The sequence below is a fragment of the Crinia signifera genome, chromosome 1 (assembly GCF_055691185.1).
Source record: "Crinia signifera chromosome 1, ASM5569118v1, whole genome shotgun sequence".
NCBI lineage: Eukaryota > Metazoa > Chordata > Amphibia > Anura > Myobatrachidae > Crinia > Crinia signifera.
Window position 1 is genome coordinate 442,235,370 of NC_139217.1, and position 20,320 is coordinate 442,255,689.

Here is a 20,320-nt window from a genome sequence, read left to right on the forward strand (position 1 = left end):
CCCATAGTGACCTGCAAAATTATTCAACCCTTAGATTTATCTGCATAACGGATGTTCCGGGCAGTATTTTTAATGCAAACCAGGATTCATTCTCAAAATCATAATTTTATTTCCAATTTTTTAAATTACAAGTATTTAACCCAGGTGCTGTGGAAGCTGATAGATATTGCAGTAACAATTTTAAACAAATTATAATAGTAACATGCTATTGTCAGACTATGGGCCTTATTCTAGTTCACTCTTTATGACAAAATCCTTCTTAGAGGGACAAAACCATGTGCACTGCAGGTGGGGCAGATGTTACTTGTGCAGAGAGAATTAGATTTCGCTGGGGATTTACTTCAAAGTGAGATCTATATCACAGTGAAAAAATAAAGCAGCCAGTATTTACCCTGCACAGAAACAAAATAACTCACCCAAATCTAATTCTCTCTGCACATTTTACATCTGCCCCACCTGCAGTGCACATGGTTTTGTCCATCTAAGAAGGATTTTGGGTACTTATGTAATATCTGGGCTCCCGTTTTTCTTATGAGACCGCGTCCCCTCGCGGGGTTCGCTGCGCTCACCACGCTTCGGGCACGGTGGCTCGCTGCGCTCGCCACACTATATAAAATCAACTCCATGCGTAGTTGGATAGTAGGGGTATGAAAAAAATGGGGTGCATTTAACATGGGAGCCCAGATAATACATAAGTACCGGATTTTGTCAGAAAGAGTGAACTAGAATAATGTCCTATGTGAGATGAAAGTGATTGACATACCTGGTAAAATCAATAGCTTTAAACGTGTTTGTCTGATCTCCACCCATTTGCTGGATACCCGATATCGCTCTGCTCATGTCTTGTCTGTTTTTGTATGTGTTCATTCTAAACATCACACGGGGATCATTTCCGTACTGGATGAGACTCACCTATAATAACATGCAGCATATGTATATTTAGTGAATGCAACAATAGAAATAGAATACAAAGATTCAATGGGTTGAGATCGTTTGGTCTACAGCAAGTTGGTCGACAGTCATTTGGTCGACACCATTAGGTCGACATGGGGAAATGTCGACATGGTTCTATGTCGAAATGGGACAAGGTTGACATGGGTTTAGGTCGACAGTTCAATAGGTCGACACAAGCATTAGGTTGAAAGGGTCTAGGTCGACAGTCAAAAGGTCGACATGGGGTTTTCCCCCGTTTTTTACCTGAATGTCGACACAGTTGAGATGGACAGAGTTTCCAATGCACCACATCCCCTCGCATCGCTCGCTATGCTTCGGGCACACTATTTTGTTCTCCCACCACGCCCTAGTGGATGGTAGGGCATGAAATACCACCTGTCGGCACATGTTGGCTCAAAAAACAGTAAAAAAACCCATGTCGACCTTTTGACTGTCGACCTAGACCCTGTCGACCTAATGCTTGTGTCAACCTAATGACCTGTCGACCTAAACCCATGTTGACCTAAACCAAATGTCGACCTTGACCTATGTCAACCTAGAACCATGTCGACCTATCCCAATGTCAACCTAACAATGTCGACCAAATGACTGTCGACCAACTTGCTGTAGACCAAATGAACATATCCAGATTCAATGCACAAGAGCTGCCTAAGAACCTACACACGTGATAGGACATTTACCATCCTGGGTAACTGTCGTCCTTTTCCTGATTAATAAGAATTTCTGCACTTACTGTGTATTTATTTATTTCACTGTGCTACAAGGTAAATGTGCAACACCCCCAATCACCTGAGTCTTTGTCGGCCCGATATCTAAACCTTCCACAAATTTCTCCAAGAAGTTCCGTACTTCCGACCAAGGATAGATACTGTTTGAGCCATCGCACACTAGAGCAATGTCGATAACTGAGGAACAAGCTGACGAGGAAGGAACAAAATCACATTGAAATTGGAAAACAATAATATTATTCATTTTAAAAGGATACATAAGATAGACAGATATCATTGTATTGTAATCCTTTGAGTGCCAACATCTCTGTGAGAGATGTTTAAAGTATCTACTAAAATGCCGGCGTCGCTCACATTTGTTATATAAATTCAAATAAAAATAATGTAAAAAAGGTTACATTTCCCATATAAGGTCATTATGATGAATAAAAGGTTTGCATGGCAAATTTTACACCTGTTTTGACAGATTCACTGGCACTCAAAGGGTTAAAACCAAATGATCCAATCAGAATATATATGGGGTTATTCTAATTGAATCGGTCCCCCGCGCAGGCGCATTTCTGTGTTTATTCCACACGCAGCGCTGCGAAATTTGCAGCTTTATGTGTGGACCAGAATAATGTCCATAGTGTAAATCAAAATATGGGGTGACATTTAAAAGGATGCAATTTTTAGCTTCAGCCTGGGCCGGGTTAACTCTGGCGGGGGGAGCCCCTTTATTCCCACTCCTCTAGGGTCCCTGCCTATGCTGATCAGCCACGGGGATGAATGCTTTGGCCACAGGAACTTGCATAAAAAGTTTCCCCTGGCCGTGGCATTAACCATTTGGCTCTTTGGGCCTGGTGCTGCTTGCCAAAATACGGATGACCCCTACTCATTTTGTACCCCATATTTTGGGAACCAGAACCGGCCCTTGAGCCTGGTGCTAGTTTTAGAAATCCTGGAGATTCTTTATGTTTTTGTCCCCTGAATTTCTAAAACCAGGACCGGTTCTTTGAGCCCGGGACTGGTTATACTCAGGAGGGGGGCCCCACAACGTGTTTTTTTTTTTTTTTAAATGTCTACTTTAACAAAATTTTTTGGAAAAAACCATGCACAGATCTGACTGGTCTGTGCATGGTTCTGTCAAACTCGCCTACCAGAACTTTTTGTTTTGCGATTTTTGGTCACGTTTGCCAAAAATCACACCCTATTACATTTGCGAGTTGTATCCTTTATAATGGGAAAACATCTGGATGCGAATTGAAGTGTGCGAAAAATTCAACAGGTCAAAAAGTGCGATTTTTTTTATGGCAATTCGCATCCTACTACATGTGCGAGTTTCAGAAATCTCATCCTATAAAATGTCACCCATAATATCTAATTTCACCCAATATTTAAAAGAGCGGACGTCCGTAATCGGTATTTTCAAGTTTTACTCACTTTGCAGAGCTGGAGAAAAGCTTCTAAGTACTTTAAATGTCGGGCTTACATCAGAGCATACCCCGGTCGCATAGAGATCCTTTCCACATTGCTGGGCCCACAATGGGCCACAAGTCTGCAAGAAAATAAAACATACTGTACAACCTACTTAGCATAAACAGAAGGAGGTGACCCTGGGGCTACTTAGAGTACTACTGAAGTATTTCACTGGAAATCACGAATATGGTTCTAACATCCGGCAAGACTGCTGCTGCTTTTAAAAAAGAGGATATGTAGCCTCTTATAAAAAAAACATACTGTATAAGTATCTTGTATTAAATATATTGATTTATACCAGATTAATTATCTATTCATTGATACCGACAAGACTGCGCTTCTTAAAGTGACAGTGACCCATATTGGGCCAAAGTTTCTTTTTTCTACTTAGCATAAGATGTGTCACCAAAATGTGTCAGTAATTGTATTTTCATACATACAAGTGGTGGCTGGATAATCATGTAAGAAAGGTTCAGTATGGTAATACCACAGCCAATGTGCTTCCTACTAAGGCGCCTGCTGGTTGCATTGCAAATCCACCACCTTTGTGTACAAAAATAATGCACCATTGTTCGCACTTCAGTACCACCATTGAGCAATATAGCGATACTACGGAGGTGGGGAATGTCCAATGCTTGATTAACCAATGGGCTGGGGGGTCACAGCCAAGGAATAAAATTAAAATTAAGGCCTAATTTATTCCATGCTTGTTAGCTATCACCCGTCCTGATGTACTGTGGGGGGTAAAATTATTAAGGTGACTGCCAGAGGGCTGTGCCAATGTAACTTACTGATGGAATCATTACTTTATGTACATTGTGCTCAGTGGCGTAGATAGCGTAAGGCAGCCCCCGCTGCTGCTTGGGGGAGCGGGGGCTGCGTGGGCGCCGGATGCTGGCACCGGCCACTGCCCTCCACCCCTCTCCTTACTGTTCCCCGGCCGCTGTCTCCCCCGCCGCATCTGTATTCCGCCGGGAGTCGGGACCGCATATCTACTAATCTGCGTCCCGGCGCCTGGCTCCTTGAGTCAAATGTCCATTACAAAATGGCCGCCTCCTTACAGCAGACAGTTTGTAAGGATGCTAGAGGAGGCAGCTCAGTAGATATGCGGTCCCGACTCCTGGTGGAATACAGATGCGGCGGGGGAGGCATGGTAAGAACGTGGGGGGCAGCGCTAAATTTAGGGAGGGGGGGCGCCGAAATTATCCGGCGGGGGGCGCAAATATTGGCGCTCTGCCCCTGATTGTGCTACAGGCCAGCTGGGCATCCTAAAGCCAAAGTCTCCTTCCCATGCCACAAGCATTAGACCATACATGCCAGTTATATAACCTTCGTTGCATGCATTACTGGCGAGCGCCCATACACGTGTGTTTAGCAGCATTGCAAGGAGCTACATATGTATTAGCCTAGAGCACCTGGAACCTTTAATCAGGCCCGGGGAATGTCCACTGGAGCATGGCTGTCGTTGCTATTGACTCTGCATCTTTGGACACAGTCACTGGCCACACGCCCTCATCTGTCTAGTGGCTCCCAGATACATCCCAGGAGCGCCCATCAAACTCGTCTCTCTACATCTCAGTTCATTCTGGCGGTAACTATCAGTGCAACTTATTTGGTCATTGGACTGTGCCACTAGCAAGGTAGTCCGGCATAGGAATGTCATCCCTCCTGGAATGGGTCATGTTGGGATAGGATGCAACATTGCGCCTGCCTATGAATCAGGCCCTCTGTGAGGAACGTATAAGAAGTAAAGGCATCTGGAATTACCATACAACGTTTCCTCCCATTGGCACAAGTCACACAGGGGACAATGCAATAGGGCCCGGCTTTAGCGCAGACTCTTCTAAACCTTTTCTGCAGGATGTAAGGATGAAATATTCACTGCAGCAGGTGTTAAGGTGCCCATACACTAGTAAGATTTATCTTCAGATCTAGCTGGTTGGAACAAAAACATGGTGATGGATGAGTGACAGTTTGCCAGTTTTCCAGCATTTCCAAGCAAATGGTCAACTGTCATTTGCTCTCATCCATAACCAGGTTTTTGTTCCAACCAGACAGATCTGCAGATAAATCTGCGTGTGTATGGCCACCTTTATTCCTAATAGGTATCTGGCTTCCTGTTATATTGCTGAGCTGTGCAGTGTCCAATGTACTAGGCCCGTGTTTCACCAGTAAAACGGTAATTTGGCAGATGGTAATACTCACCAATGGCATGACAGGGCTGAGACGTACCAGACCCAGTACAAGCCCCAGAGGTGCCCAAGACCAGTGGTTCTCGACCTTGGTCCTCAAGGACCCCCAACAGCATTGGGTAAACTACTGAAGGTCAACAGGCATTTGTGGATGGCAGGGCATGAAATACCGCCAGATAATACATGTCGGCTCAATGTTTGTGTCGGCCTTCCAACCCTGTCAACCTCTCCCTTGTCAAGCTATTTTAGGTGTCAACCTAAGGCCTGTTGACCTTCAGTGGTCAACCCAATGATTGTTGACCTTAATAGGGTAAAGGTGGCCATACACACGCAGATTTATCTGCAGATCTGTCTGGTTGGAACAAAAACCTGGTTATGGATGAGAGCAAATGACAGTTGACCATTTGCTTGGAACTGCTGGAAAACTGACAAACTGTCACTCATCCATAACCATATTTTTGTTCCAACCAGCCAGATCTGAAGATAAATCTTACTAGTGTATGGGCACCTTAAACTTAATGACCATATCCCCAGGATTTCCTCCTAACTCTACATGTATATGAAATGCCCCCCTACAACATGTACATACAATTCATCACACAAATGTTCTGTGTTATATTATTCTGAGCATACCAAAAATCCACCCGTATTCTCATTTCTTAGAAGCGTCAGTCCCAGGTTCATATCGTCCTTTACTTCAGTAACATTTGGGATTATAGTTGCACCTGAAAGAAACATGTTATTTAGTTGCCTTTGTCTAAGTACTGACTGGTGGATGCTACCCCCCCCCCCCCTCCCAGTGGACAGAAGGTGTGTCCTCAAGGGGTGGAGGTGGATTGAGTGCTGGGCCAACTAATTAGTACCTGCCCCTTGACGGTGGGCCTATTTTCATGTGGAGGTCTCGAACTGAAGTCCTATGTGCCCCACTGTTAACCTGGCCCTGGATGGATGTGTCACAGTGGGCTGGGGACAAGTTATTAAATTATATATAACAGAGCAGAAATACAGATAATGCAAATAATCGACATTTCTTACTTGTAGACTAAATACTTTATTGGGGAGCGGAGGGGATTTGGGTCGGTGGGACTTACTTGCTAAGTTCATTTTATCACATTTTGCTGTTGGTGAGTTCACAAGACATTTATAGACGTCTCCCATCCTGTTCTTGGGATATCCGCTCCACGGAGAGCTGACCAATAACCTGAATGTGATGAATAAGCAAAATTATTCATTTTTCTGATAGCAGTAACACAGGGTGTGGTACAAGGTTTAACTTCCGACAGTCGGGGTTCCGACTGGCCGGACTCAGACAGCCCAGCAAGCACAACAAAGCCCCTTGCGGGCTCGCTGCGCTTGCCACGCTGCGGGCATGGTGGCTCTCCACCTATTCTATTCTCCCTGTATGGGGGTTATGGACCCCCACGAGGGAGAATAGCCGGTGGCTGTCGTTAACCCGTGCGTCGGTATTTTAACAGTTGGGTAAATGACTGTCGGGACCCCATCCGGCACCCGTAACACAAGCTTTCATGTTGGTACAGTAATATTGGGCATACAGTGTATACAAGAAAGGCAAACATTATGGAAGCTGACAAGTCAGTATAAATATGCTACACCCCAAACTTGGCCAAGAGAGCCGCATAACATTCCCACCAATAGTCCTGCTTGGGTGATGGGTTGCCGGTGGCATCACTGAGGCATTAAGGTGATGGATACAAAGGATTATCATAAGGTTTGTAAAGTCCCTGCCAGCGGCACTGCATGGGCAGTATGTGCACACCATGATGATCAAAAGGCTGCTGTACTCTGTGCACCTATTCTATTGTCCATACATACTCTGTGCACCTATTCTATTGTCCATACATACTCTGTGCACCTATTCTATTGTCCATACATACTCTGTGCACCAATTCTTTTGTCCATACATACTCTGTGCACCTATTCTATTGTCCATACATACTCTGTGCACCTATTCTATTGTCCATACATACTCTGTGCACCTATTCTATTGTCCATACACACTCTGTGCACCTAATCTATTTTCCATACATATTCTGTGCACCTATTCTATTGTCCGTACATACTCTGTGCACCTATTCTATTGTCCATACATACTCTGTGCACCTATTCTATTGTCCATACATACTCTGTGCACCTATTCTATTGTCCATCGCTCATCAGCATTGTCTACATTAGAGATGGAGAACGTGACAAAGAGCAATGCAGAACAATTAATAAATTCAAGGGAAAAAAAAAGGACCATTTACTAAGTATTAGGGGTATATCTACAAAAGTTCACTTAAATAGAAGTGGAGATGTTTCCCAAAACAACCAATTCGATTTCTTCTAGGAGGTACTATATGAATGACAAGTGGATTCTAACTGGTTGCTATGGGCAACATCTCCATTTCTATATATCCGCACTTCAGTAAATATACTTATTATATTTTCATCTTCCAGTAGCGGGTTAATCTTTTACACAGTACAAATTACAGTAGGGTCATCTTACAGAGGGGAAGAGAGGCGGATTGGGGAAAATAGCGGAGAGAGAGATAGGTTAAGAGAGGCGGAATCGGAGTATTGCAGAGAGAGAGGAAGAGAGGCGGATTTGGAATAGTTGCAGAGAGAGAGAGAGGAATTGTCTCATTTGAATTGCAATATTAAAAGTTAAAATTTAATGGTGTCAAATATTTCTTCAGGCGCACCACACTGAGACAACCCTTTCTTTTTTTTGCAAATAAAAGTTACATTATAGGATGGCAATGTCCAGCACCTAGTGGAACTACAAATCCCAATATCATACCTCCCAACTTGTAGGGAGACGGAGGGACAGAGGGATGCGCGCCTAAGGCACGTTGAAAATTTTGGGGGCGTGACTTAAAGGGGCATGGCCTATACTCGCGGCTCTCCTGCAAGGCCACGTCCCCGTTTTGACGCTATGGGGGCATGACCCAGAGGCTCTGTGAGCCTCTAGCCATGCCCCCAGCCCCCTGGCTGCTGGAATAGACGCTGTGCGTGTGCACAGCGTTTATTCACTGCTGCTCAGCAGCCCACAGGGGGGACTCCCAACAGCCCCCCCCCCCTTGCCGCTGAACACTGCCAGCCGCTGGAGGGATGCAAGAATGTCCCCGAAAACCGGGACATTCCCGCGGTAATTGGGACTGTTGGGAGGTATGCAGTATGAGGTAAACCTCTGATTGCATCTAGTAAGGAACATCTTTCTTGCCCCATATGTCATCATATAATAAAACATTTAAAAAAACACTGAAAATCCAGGTGTAATTGTGGAAAAGCAACACAAGGGAACCGATGCTGAGGTTTTACACTTTTTAGGATCATAAATCACAGTTCTGCCTACACACGGTAATTACAACCATACAGTATCTGGATTCTGAGTTTTGCTAACTGGTGGTAAAAGGATTGTGCAACTGGACATGATTATAATGACACAGGATGGCGGAGAAAGACATTAGGAGAACAGACAACTCCTGAACTGATATTTAAAAGTAATCCATCATTTCATGATTAGTATAATCTATGTTAAATGTACTATAGGACTAGGTATTGAAAAGTGTAATGACAAACAACAAGAAACATTTCTATAATATAAAACAAAATATATCCGTGCAAATATAATAGTATAATACCGTATCAGGTTTTCTGCAGCAGTTTGAAAAGTTTGGCTGTTACATTTATAAATTGCCTGTGTACTTTCAGGTGCCGGGTGACCCCCCCGACAGTTGGGATTCCGATGGTCAGTATAACGACATCGGAATCCCAACTTTTAAATGCTGACTTACAGGGGCTATTCTCACTCGTGGGCTTCCATGGCCATACTCTCTAGAAGCTGGCTCATGATTAATACAGATGTGCAGTAATGGATGAATCCCTAAACTGGCATAAATTTATATATTTTTAAACTAAGTTACATAGTGTAATTTCATTTGATTCTCAAATTTATATGTACAACCAAAATGGGCTAACGCAGTTCCCAATGTGGCCACATCTCGCAATATTTTGCTTCTCCTGGGTGAAATGGGAAGGGCCTAAACAGTATTGTAGGTCCTAGGCAAAGCATTACACTGGGTCCCTTCCCACCCAATTATGGGAATACATATTAAATTGAATTCATAATTTACCCCTCCCATGGTCCCACACGATCTCTCCACATGCTTCCATACAGTGAATGGGTTTTAGCACTCTGATTGGTGGATAACTCCAGCCATCCACCAATCAGAGTGCTGACATCCTGTCACTGTATAGCTGCAGGCTGGGAGGTAGGTGGAGAATGCCGCTCTCTGCTTGCTGGATACTTTAAACCCACCAATCAAATGCTTACTGTTATTTTTTTAAACACATCCTATAACATGGCAGTTAGGAGCTGAATGGCTGGTACATTATCATTCTCCAAGTTCAAGTATATCTCCCCACAGTAAGAAATGGGCATGCTCTTTAATTAGTTTCAGGAACGAACATTTTGCAGAGCAGCATTGCCTTTCTCTAGGTCAGCACCAAAATTCGCTGGCTCCAGCGTACATCAACAACATCCTTTCTCATCACTACAAAGCCTAGAAACACACAAGCAAAAACACCGCATGCAATGTGCTATATGTAACAGATCTTATCAGTGGTGGATCTTACCTATGGGCTGCAGGACTGAGGCTCCGGCAAAATCCACCACTTGCGGGAGTGAGTAAGATGTAGTCTGTGAGACTGCACTGGCTTCACTGTGACTGGCAGTGAATTCCTATAGGAAGCAGTGGAGTAACTATAAGGCTGCAGCCCCCGCGGTGGCGGGGAGGCGCCGGGGGTCTGCGGGCGCTATTTTTTCTCCACCAGCTCCCCACTGCTTGTGGGTGCAGCGGGGAGCTGGCAGGGGGGTCCGTGCGGCGCGGAGGTACCTGTGTTCAGGGAGAGCCTGGAGGTCCCTGCGCCTGCGGCGCTGAGTATGATGTTGCCGCCGCCGGGGTCCCTGCAGTGAAGTGGAAATAACGCGCTATCTCTGCCGGAGATAGCGCGTTATTTCCACTTCACTGCAGGGACCCCGGCAACATCATACTCAGCGCCGCAGGCGCAGGGACCTTCAGGCTCTCCCTGAATACAGGTACCTCCGCGCCGCACGGACCCCCCTGCCAGCTCCCCAGGGGGGTCTTTTAACGGGGGGCAGCGGCAAAATTGTCTGGGGGGGGGGGGGGCGGCGGGGCGGCAAAATTGTCCCGGTGGGGGGGAGCAAAAGTTTTCGTTACGCCACTGATAGGAAGTCTGACCTGCCAGTCACAGACCCCACAGGCAGTCATATTAGGAGGTGATCCCTCCCTCCGGGACTGCCAGTCTTGGCTGCAATAGGCAGAGAGCTGTTCCTACATTGCCGTGCAGCCCAATTTAGATTTTAAGGGTTGCAGTCAGTGCAGTCCATAGTGTGAAGTCAGTGAAGTCAGGTGTTTGCGCATGCAGTCAGCTTCATTATGCAGGTACTGGGCATTAGCAGCGGCTCCTCCAGCAGACCACCCAGCAGCAGCCCCCCCTCCTACTGAATACAGGTAGTTGCTGCCGCTGGATCTCTGTAATCCTCCTTAGAAACAAAACACTGTGCAGTATAATAAACTATGAGCCTGTATTTTTCTTACCAGTTTCCATCTTGATTATTAAACTGTTGGACAGCGTAACCAAACTGCTCATCTGGTAATCCAGAAAATATCTTATGTCCTGAGAGCCCAACATTGTACGATGCACAGAACTTAAAAAAAGCACCTGGAAAGCAAAAGAAATACAATTATGTGGATACATCTAACAGCGGAGGACAGTGGGGAAAACAACTAATACAAAGAAACAGATTTACCTGATGGAGATTGTTAGTGATTGTATATTATAGTGATACAGTGAAAATGTTGCAACATGTCAATAGAGATATAGGGTGACATTCTATGGGATGTGCTAAATGCGCATTTTTTTTATCACACCACTTCGCCCTTTTTAAAATCGCAAGATTGCCCCGTTTTTCGCATATTTAATGAGATGCGAAAAACGGGCCAAATAGTGCGAATAGGTGCGAGGTGGTGCGATGTCTTTAGTCCTGAAAATGTGCGATTTTCATGTCTGAAAATCGCACGTTTGCAGGAAAGCGCAAATAAAAAAAACAAGCGTGGGGTCCCCCACCAGAGCATAGCCAGCCCCGGGCTCATTGAGCCGGTGCTGGTGACATAAAATCAGGGTCCCCGACAAATAGGGGTCCCCTTGATTTAATGAAACCAGCACCAGGCTCAAGGTCCGGCGCTGGTTCCCAAAATACGGGGGACGAAATGACTAGGGGTCCCCCGTATTTTAAGAACCAGCACCAGACCCAACCAGCCAGCAGGGTAATGCCACAGCCGGGGGACACTTATTATATAAGGTACCGCGGCCAAAGTATTATCCCCCTGGCTGGTCAGCATGGGCAGGGGTCCTGGGGAAGTGGAGACCCCCCCAATGAAGGGGCCCCCCCTCCAGGACTTACCAGCCCATGCTGAAAGTCCGGGGCTGTCCCCGATGCCCCTGGGCGGTGGGCATCGGGCTGATGTAAAGTGTAAAAAAAAGAAGATAAACTATTGTTTTCTACTGTCGAACTATGAGTCCCAGCAAGCCTACCCCGCATGCTGGGACTTGGAGAACCACAAGTCCCAGCATGCGGGGCATTAAAGGGCCCGCTGGCACTTGTAGTTCTACAGTACAAAAAATAGTTAAATAAAACACACTGACACCCTGAAAAATAAAAGTTTAATACACACATAACCAACACACACTGATACTTACCTACCTTGAGCCCGTAGGTCGGTCCCTGGGTCCGGGCTCCGGGGCTCCAGGGCTGAAGAGTCCGGTTCCGGGGCTGGTCCTGGGGTTCCGGGGCTCCAGGGCTGAAGAGTCCGGTTCCGGGGCCTTGGTCCTGGTTCCGGGGCTGGTCCTGGGGTTCCGGGGCTCCAGGGCTGAAGAGTCCGGTTCCGGGGCCTTGGTCCTGGTTCCGGGGCTGTTCCGGGGTCCAGGATCCGATGAAGTCCACAGGGGTACCTGAGGAAGGAAATCCTACTCACCTGGTCCCCGGCGACGACATCGGCATCCTCTTCGGCAGACGCGCTGCTCCCGGCTGCTGTGGTACCCGCTCTCGAACTGAAGAGGCGCAGAGATGTTTCATCTTCCGCGCCTCTTCTCAGAATGATTCCATTGGCCGCCTAGCGGCCAATCAGGAGCCGAGAAAGTCGGCTCCTGATTGGCCACTAGGCGGCCAATAGAATCATCCGGAGGAAAGGCGCGGAAGATGAAAATCTCTGCGTCTCTTCAGCCCTGGAGCCCCGGAACCCCAGGACCAGCCCCGGAACCAGGACCAAGGCCCTGGAACCGGACTCTTCAGCCCTGGAGCCCCGGAACCCCAGGACCAGCCCCGGAACCAGGACCAAGGCCCCGGAACCGGACTCTTCAGCCCCGGAGCCCGGACCCAGGATCCAGGGACCGACCTACGGGCTCAAGGTAGGTAAGTATCAGTGTGTGTGTTATGTGTGTATTAAACTTTTATTTTTCAGGGTGTCAGTGTGTTTTATTTAACTATTTTTTGTACTGTAGAACTACAAGTGCCAGCGGGCCCTTTAATGCCCCGCATGCTGGGACTTGTGGTTCTACAAGTCCCAGCATGCGGGGTAGGCTTGCTGGGACTCATAGTTCGACAGTAGAAAACAATAGTTTATCTTCTTTTTTTCACACTTTACATCAGCCCGATGCCCACCGCCCAGGGGCATCGGGGACAGCCCCGGACTTTCAGCATGGGCTGGTAAGTCCTGGATGGGGGGGACCCCTTCATTGGGGGGGTCCCCACTTCCCCAGGACCCCTGCCCATGCTGACCAGCCAGGGGGATAATGCTTTGGCCGCGGGACCTTATATAATAAGTGTCCCCCGGCTGTGGTATTACCCTGCTGGCTGTTTGGGTCTGGTGCTGGTTCTTAATATACGGGGGACCCCTAGTCATTTTGTCCCCCGTATTTTGGGAACCAGCGCCGGACCTTGAGCCTGGTGCTGGTTTCATTAAATCAAGGGGACCCCTATTTGTCAGGGACCCTGATTTTATGTCACCAGCACCGGCTCAATGAGCCCGGGGCTGGCTATGCTCTGGCGGGGGACCCCGCGCTCGTTTTTTTTTGTTATTTTAACTGTTTAATTTTTTTTTTACACCAGAACCCTGCACAGAACATTGCGATCTGTGCAGGGTTCAGGCTAATTCGCCCATCAGAACCTGGTCTGATTTTTGGGCGAATTATAGACACACTTTATACAAATCGCATACCATTAAATATGCGATTTGTATACTTTTTCATGTGAAAACATCTGGATGCGATGTGCTGCGAAAAGCAGCCATCGCATTTCCAGTGTGTCCAACTTGTTGGCCAAAATTGCACTTTTTTCACATTTTCGCAGCTCATTAAATATGCGAAAATGCAAAAAAATGGGATTTCGGCCATTTTTGCAAAAAAACTCGCAAAAGTCTAAACTTCTCATCCCATAGAATGTCACCCATAAGGTTTTATTATTAATGTAAAATGTACAGGGACATAGGGGCGGATGTGGCTGGTACAGTACTATATTAATTATATTAATTACTGTTAATAAATAATTGAAAGCGTTCTCATTGACCTGACAAAAACAGGAATGTAGTCATATATATGGTATTTGCAAAATGTAATCAATTAATACACACATAGCGCTGTCAGCATCGCATGACATAGGTTAATAATCGACTGGATGCCTTGAGATTTTACAAACATTAAAGGAAAAGTGGACTTTATATTAACAGACTATGGGCCAGATTCTCTAAGATTCAAAAGTGATAAAATGGAGAGTGATAAACAACCAGCCAATCAGCTCCTGTCTGACATTTTTCAAACACAGTCTGTGACATGGCAGGTAGGAGCTGATTGGCTGGCTGTTTATCACTCTCCATTTTATCACTTTTGAAGCTTAGAGAATCTGGCCCTAAGGGCCTTATTCTGATTCGCAGCTTCACACGGGGGAGTGATGTTTTCCTTCTGCGCATGCGCATTTTTGCGCATGTGCATATGCTGGGTGCGAGCGGAACTGCATGGTCGCCATACCATTCGCACCTAGCGGAGCGGGTGGTGGGTGTGGGATGGCGTTCCCATGGACATTAGGCAGTGACGCGGCTGCCGGGGGAGGGAAGCTGCCCACTCTCTTCCCATACATCTTCATTTTGCATGCACCTTCCAAATCATTCGATGGTCGCAACTGTGTGGGGGAATTCGCAGAGAGGGAAGGGGGGGGGGGGGGCAACGCTGCGTGTGGACCAGAAAAAGGTCCTAAATGCTGGATTCAGAGATAGGAGCAAATAAAAAAAAAGGTGCAAAAATTAAGCTACTGTATTTGCTCTGCGGTACAACCATTCCGCCCTCCGACAGGTCAGAGGTCAAATGTACACGGATATAGGGGCTTGCTATTATCCATTATGCACCTGGTACACATTGGGAAATGGAAGTGTCAAAATATTTCATGAAACGGTAACGGACCCATTTTTCGTTTTTAAGGGCTTGATGAAGGTCCGCCTAATATTCTGCAAATTCTGAAACTGAAATTTTTCAGAGTTTGCTGCCTAGACTTAATGCCATCTTCAGATGGCACTGACTCCCAGCGCATGGCTCCTTCACATGGGAAGAAGGTCCGGGGTTGTGAAGAGAAATCCAAGTGGATCCCTCCACCGCCGCCATACAGCTGAGACTTTTAGCTATGCACACGGCACAAGGTTGGCGCATTCCAGAAACAGAAGCTGGCTGTAAAATGGACAGTTCTGAGATGATTGGCCGGTACTTTATCTCTCAAAGCTTTGACACGTGTCTCTATATCTTTTTGTTTGTATACATTTGTGAGCATGTTAATATCAGGTATACGATTTAGTGCAATAGTAACTGACTTTGATGTACATTGGCATCCAACATAGGGGGCTATGTAATAGGTATTTTTATAAAGGCACTGGCATGATTTTGGGGAGTTTGATGCTAATTGTAAAGCAGCATTTAGGTATGAAGCTGGGAATCTTGTGTATTATCACTGCACCCATGATCGCAGATCGAATCGTATGCAAATCGTATGCAAATCACATGTAATATCGCATATGATTTGCATACGATGCGATCTGCGATGCGATTTAGCACACCACCATTATCCACGTCAGCCCGAAGTGTGGCGAGCGGACGCGGTACACGTCCTCCCGACCTGTTCATACGCCCACTATCCACTTCGGCGTGGAGTTGCATTTATAAAGTGTTGCGAGCGCAGCAAGCCACCGAGTCCGAAGTGTGGCGAGCGGACACATACAAGCCCAAAGCTTGGCGAGCGCAGTGAGCCCCGTGAGGGGATGCGGAATACACGTCAAGTAATCCGCTGCGTTCGCCATGCTTCAGCCTCATTTTACGCGTCTCCTCGATAGTGGGGTTATGAACAGGTCGGGAGGAAGCGAACCACATCCCCTAGCGGGCCTCGCTGCCCTCGCCACGCTTCGGGCTGACGTGGATAGTGGTGGTGTACTAAATCGCATAGCAGATCGAATCGTATACAAATCCTATGCAAATCGCATACAATTTGGTATATGATATGGCATGCAATCCGCGGGTATGGGCGCCGTGATAATACACAAGTACCAAGGCTGGTTTTTATATTATAATTGATTAGCACATTAATGTTCTATCTCTTAAAACCATATGGCTTTCTTCATCTCAGGACCTGTTACATAACCTCCATAGAGTTTACTTGTCCTCTAAATTTATATTTTTGTGGCTAAAACATTGGGTACAAAACATGTACCAAAGATGTGTCCTCTCATTCCTTGTGTCTTTCTGGTGCCTTCAGGACCTGATTATCTATGTAACATCCTTACAGAGACGACAAAGTCATTATCTTACTGTGCAATACTGAGCGACAAGACCATCTATCCACTTCAGGCACTTTGTGCGTGATCCCACATCCTGACACTAATTATAAGTGCAGAAACGGCACAGAATACAGAAGTGAGTGCACAAAAGGCGCACAGATAGTGTTTTCTATGATTGCTATAAAGCTGCTCTCTTAGAGAAAAGAGTCAAAATGCAATCAAAGAAATAATTCATTAAATGTGTAAATAATATGGGAACTTAGTAATGCAATTAATACAAGTTATTGGACTATATTCAGATTAATACATGTAAGTTATCTGAATATGGGAAAAAAACATCCAGAACATCTCCTCTCGCAGACAGACATATAGTTAACCTTCCTATACAAGGTCGATACAACATGGTACATGAAATCATGAAGATCTGCCTCATGAACGTCACCCCTTTTATAAAGTGAGTTATCTCATCTTACAAACCAGTAAAGAACAAAACTAAATACAAGTAAAAAATTGAAAACAAAATCATTAAAAAATGGGAGAAAGGGAAATAAGAGAACACAAAAATGTGAAAATTTGAACCCCAATCCAAGACACAACAAAAGGGCAAATCACAAAAAGGTTTATCGGTACTTGTTTAGTTTCACGACGGCTGATATATCGGATGCAATATCGGCCGATGCGATCTGGGAGGGGACCCGGGATACTATATAAAATCAACTCCATCCGTAGTGGATAGTGGGGTTATGAACAGGTAAAAATCGCATCGGATCGGCCGATATCACATCCGATATATCGGCCGCCGTGAAACTAAACAAGTACAGGTTTATCGGTACTTATGTATTATCTGGGCTCCCATGTTAAATGCACCCCATTTTGTCATACCCCTACTATCCAACTACGCATGGAGTTGATTTTATATAGTGTGGCGAGTGCAGCGAGCCGCGCGAGGGGACGCGGTCTCATAAGAAAAACGGGAGCCCAGATATTACATAAGTACCGGTTTATCTTCTAAAAGTCACTCCAGATTTTGATATACTGTATACACCACATGGTTGTTTCATACAACTTCAGTGTATTGGTCCTGGTGTCAAGGTCTTGGGATTCTTTACAAATACCCAATTTGGCAGGAAAACAGGTTACCCCTCTCTCATTGCCGAGAATCGTAGCCCATCTTTCCAAGTAGAGAGGTCACAATAATGTGCTTGGAACTGCATGGAGAGAGGGTGCTTTGGGTACCGTCCAATTGCGTAGGATAATTTTCTTTGCTACAATCCCAACTGTTGTTAAAACGGGCAATAATGCTGTCTTCTGTCCCTGTAAGCCCCAATTTATACAATTAGCACATAGCATGACTAGCGGTTCTTTGATCAACTGCGTGGCACAGATCATTTGAATGAATATCATACCCTTAAACCACATTCCCGAATGTTGTGAAAGAAGGTGGCTGAGGAAGATTTGCATTTTGGAAAGCTCCCCGATTCTCCTTGCACAATATACCGCCTCTGATGCTGAGACAGGTTTCACCCTATGAATACTTTTACGATGAACTTCTTGCCTCACTGCAGTATTCTTAACTCTTTGCGTGCCATCGTTGCATGTGCAAAATATCTGCTAAAAATTCCACCGTTCTTTTTTTTTATGCAAAATTTAACACAATTTAAATTAATTGACTTCAGATCATTTGCCGGCGATAACTAAAGTGATTCATACAGTATTCCTCGACTTTGACCCTGGCATTTTTAGCAGATCTTTTGCACATTTCACAGCGACGTTGGCACTTAAAGGGTTAAATAACGGCAATGTTTACGTTTAAACATGCAGAAACAACTCTAGTGAGCAGTACGGACGGTGTAATGGTTAGCATTACTGCCTAACAGCACTGAGGACATGGGTTTGATTCCAGCCATGGCCCTATCTGTGTGGAGTTTGTATATTCTCCCCGTTCTTGCTTGAGTTTCCTCTGGGTACTCCGGTTTCCTCCCACAATCCAAAGATATACTGGTAGGTCAATTGGCTCCCAACAAACTAACCCTATACTGAATGTGTGTGCGTGTACATGTGGTAGGGAATATAGATTGGAAGCTCCAATGGGGCAGGGACTGATGTGACTGTTTAAATATTCTCTGTAAAGCGCTACAGAATATACTGTATGTGTGCGCTATATAAATTAATGGTGATAATAATACTGATGGAATCCTGTGGGCTGCATTATTCATCCCCATAGAGTCATTCAGACATAACATAACTCTTTGTATAACTGTCCCACTGCACCATTGGACTACACACCCAGGACAGATAGCGAGTGTGAATAACACGCATGTTACAGTGTCTGAGTCACAGACACAGCTATCTCTATACACTACTACTACATACTTGCAATATCCTGTCCACATGTAAACACAGCCTCCTAGTGTAAATGTATTATGCAATAATAGAAGTTAGCCATTCACTACATCCTCCTGAGGTCTAGACGGAGGGCATTAGTCAACGGGATGCACAATTTTCACAACATAACAATGAGCCATGTTTGTGTTTATTCTTATGTACTTTGTATAAGCATAAAAGGATGAGATCTATTATGCAATCATCAGTTACTAATAAGAGTTTTGCTGCAGTGAATAGGGGCCATTCAACATTCATGACATATCCCTCAAAAGACCGGTTTTCAGGGGATACCTGCAAATATTAATGGCCGTATTCATTCCCGGCTGAATTTTTCGCCAGGCGAAAAATCGCCAGTTTTTTTTTGACAAATTCGATTCACCCTATTCAATCCCAGTTCTGATTTTTCACCTGGAGTGAAAAATCCAGCATCGGTGAAAACTGCCTGTATCGCCAAAATTGCTGTGAATTCATTTTGGCAAATTTGAGTCCATTTTCGCCCATTTTTGCGGCCGTTTTTGCCCATACCGATCCTCCCCCCATGGGCGAAAATGTAATCAAAAACAGCCAAAAATGAAAGGCGAATCTTTGCCATTTTTTTCACCTGATGAAAAACTTGGCCTAGATTGAATACGCCCCTAAGTGTCATCCAGATGGAACAAGGTTGTCCATCTGCAGCTGTGTCAACGGTCCTGGCAGCAAATAAGCAATAGCTATCGCTATGGTAACTGTCTTTATCGGGTCAGGCTGCTGTCTGAGTCTATGTGCCAGAAAAGTTTATTTTTATTTTTATTTTTTTCCTAAGGACTACTTGCTATATGATTAGGTAAGACACTTGCTTTTAGAAAACATGAATCCAATCTCTTGCTTCTTACAACAAATACAAAGAGTGAATTTTAGGACCTTATTCAGGTCCAATCGCACAGGGCTGATATTTTTGCTTTGCGCATTTCTACGAGCAGAGGGCGGGGGTGGGGGGAGCGGCCCATTAGCATATGGGGACGTCCAGCATTTTATTGGCATTCCCATGGTTGCGGGGGCGGCCAGCTGACATCACCACTGCCTGCCCATTTCCCTCTGAATGTGGGCCGGCGTACCACCATTGGCAAGGCGGGGTTTGGTTGACTCGCAAGGATTTGCATCCGAGCAAATCAACAGGAATAACCCCCTACACACTGGACAATACGCACAAGAATATTGTTATGGATATCGTACTCATCTTATAAGGTTAGATACATCTCCTCTTATGCACCATGGAACTTATTCAGATCCGTTCGCATGCGAGCTTGATGTTTTTGAAATGTGCACGCACATGCGCATTTCTGCGCATGTCCATGTGCTGGGTGCGTGCATCCAAGGTGAACAGATTGTGGATGGTGGGCGGTGGTGTGGGGGGCATGCGGCGGCGGGCCGGGAGACATGCGGCGGCGGGCCGGGAGACTCGCCCATGGGAATGCCCAACGTTTCATGGGCGTTCCAATGGAAATGCCTGGTGACGTGGGCGCCGGGCAGCTGACATCACCGGACGTCAGCTGCCCAGCCATTTCCTACCGAATGTACACGCCTATCTGAGTGACCTGAGAGTCAGGTGATCGGTCGGCGACCATCGAAAGATGTGGGAGTTCCCCGCTGGCCTGTTTATGTAAAACATCCATTCGCAGGTCGTGCGAACAAGCATGGTGTGCGAAAGGGGGCCGACGACCCGGCATTT

The 20,320-nt window shown here is 45.7% G+C and overlaps 1 protein-coding gene across 2 annotated transcripts in view; it reads right to left on the reverse strand.

Moving 5' to 3' along the window:
* ITGA2 (integrin subunit alpha 2) overlaps positions 1 to 20,320 on the reverse strand; it is a 109,239-nt gene that overhangs the window by 56,390 nt on the left and 32,529 nt on the right. For both annotated transcript variants that reach the window (XM_083153837.1, XM_083153828.1), the window contains exons 2-7: positions 10,957 to 11,080; positions 6,424 to 6,533; positions 5,966 to 6,057; positions 3,105 to 3,219; positions 1,744 to 1,871; positions 764 to 912 (exon numbers count right to left, since the gene is read on the reverse strand). In XM_083153837.1, the coding sequence (XP_083009963.1) occupies positions 764 to 912; positions 1,744 to 1,871; positions 3,105 to 3,219; positions 5,966 to 6,057; positions 6,424 to 6,533; positions 10,957 to 11,080 (718 nt within the window). The remainder of the gene's footprint in view (positions 1 to 763; positions 913 to 1,743; positions 1,872 to 3,104; positions 3,220 to 5,965; positions 6,058 to 6,423; positions 6,534 to 10,956; positions 11,081 to 20,320) is intronic.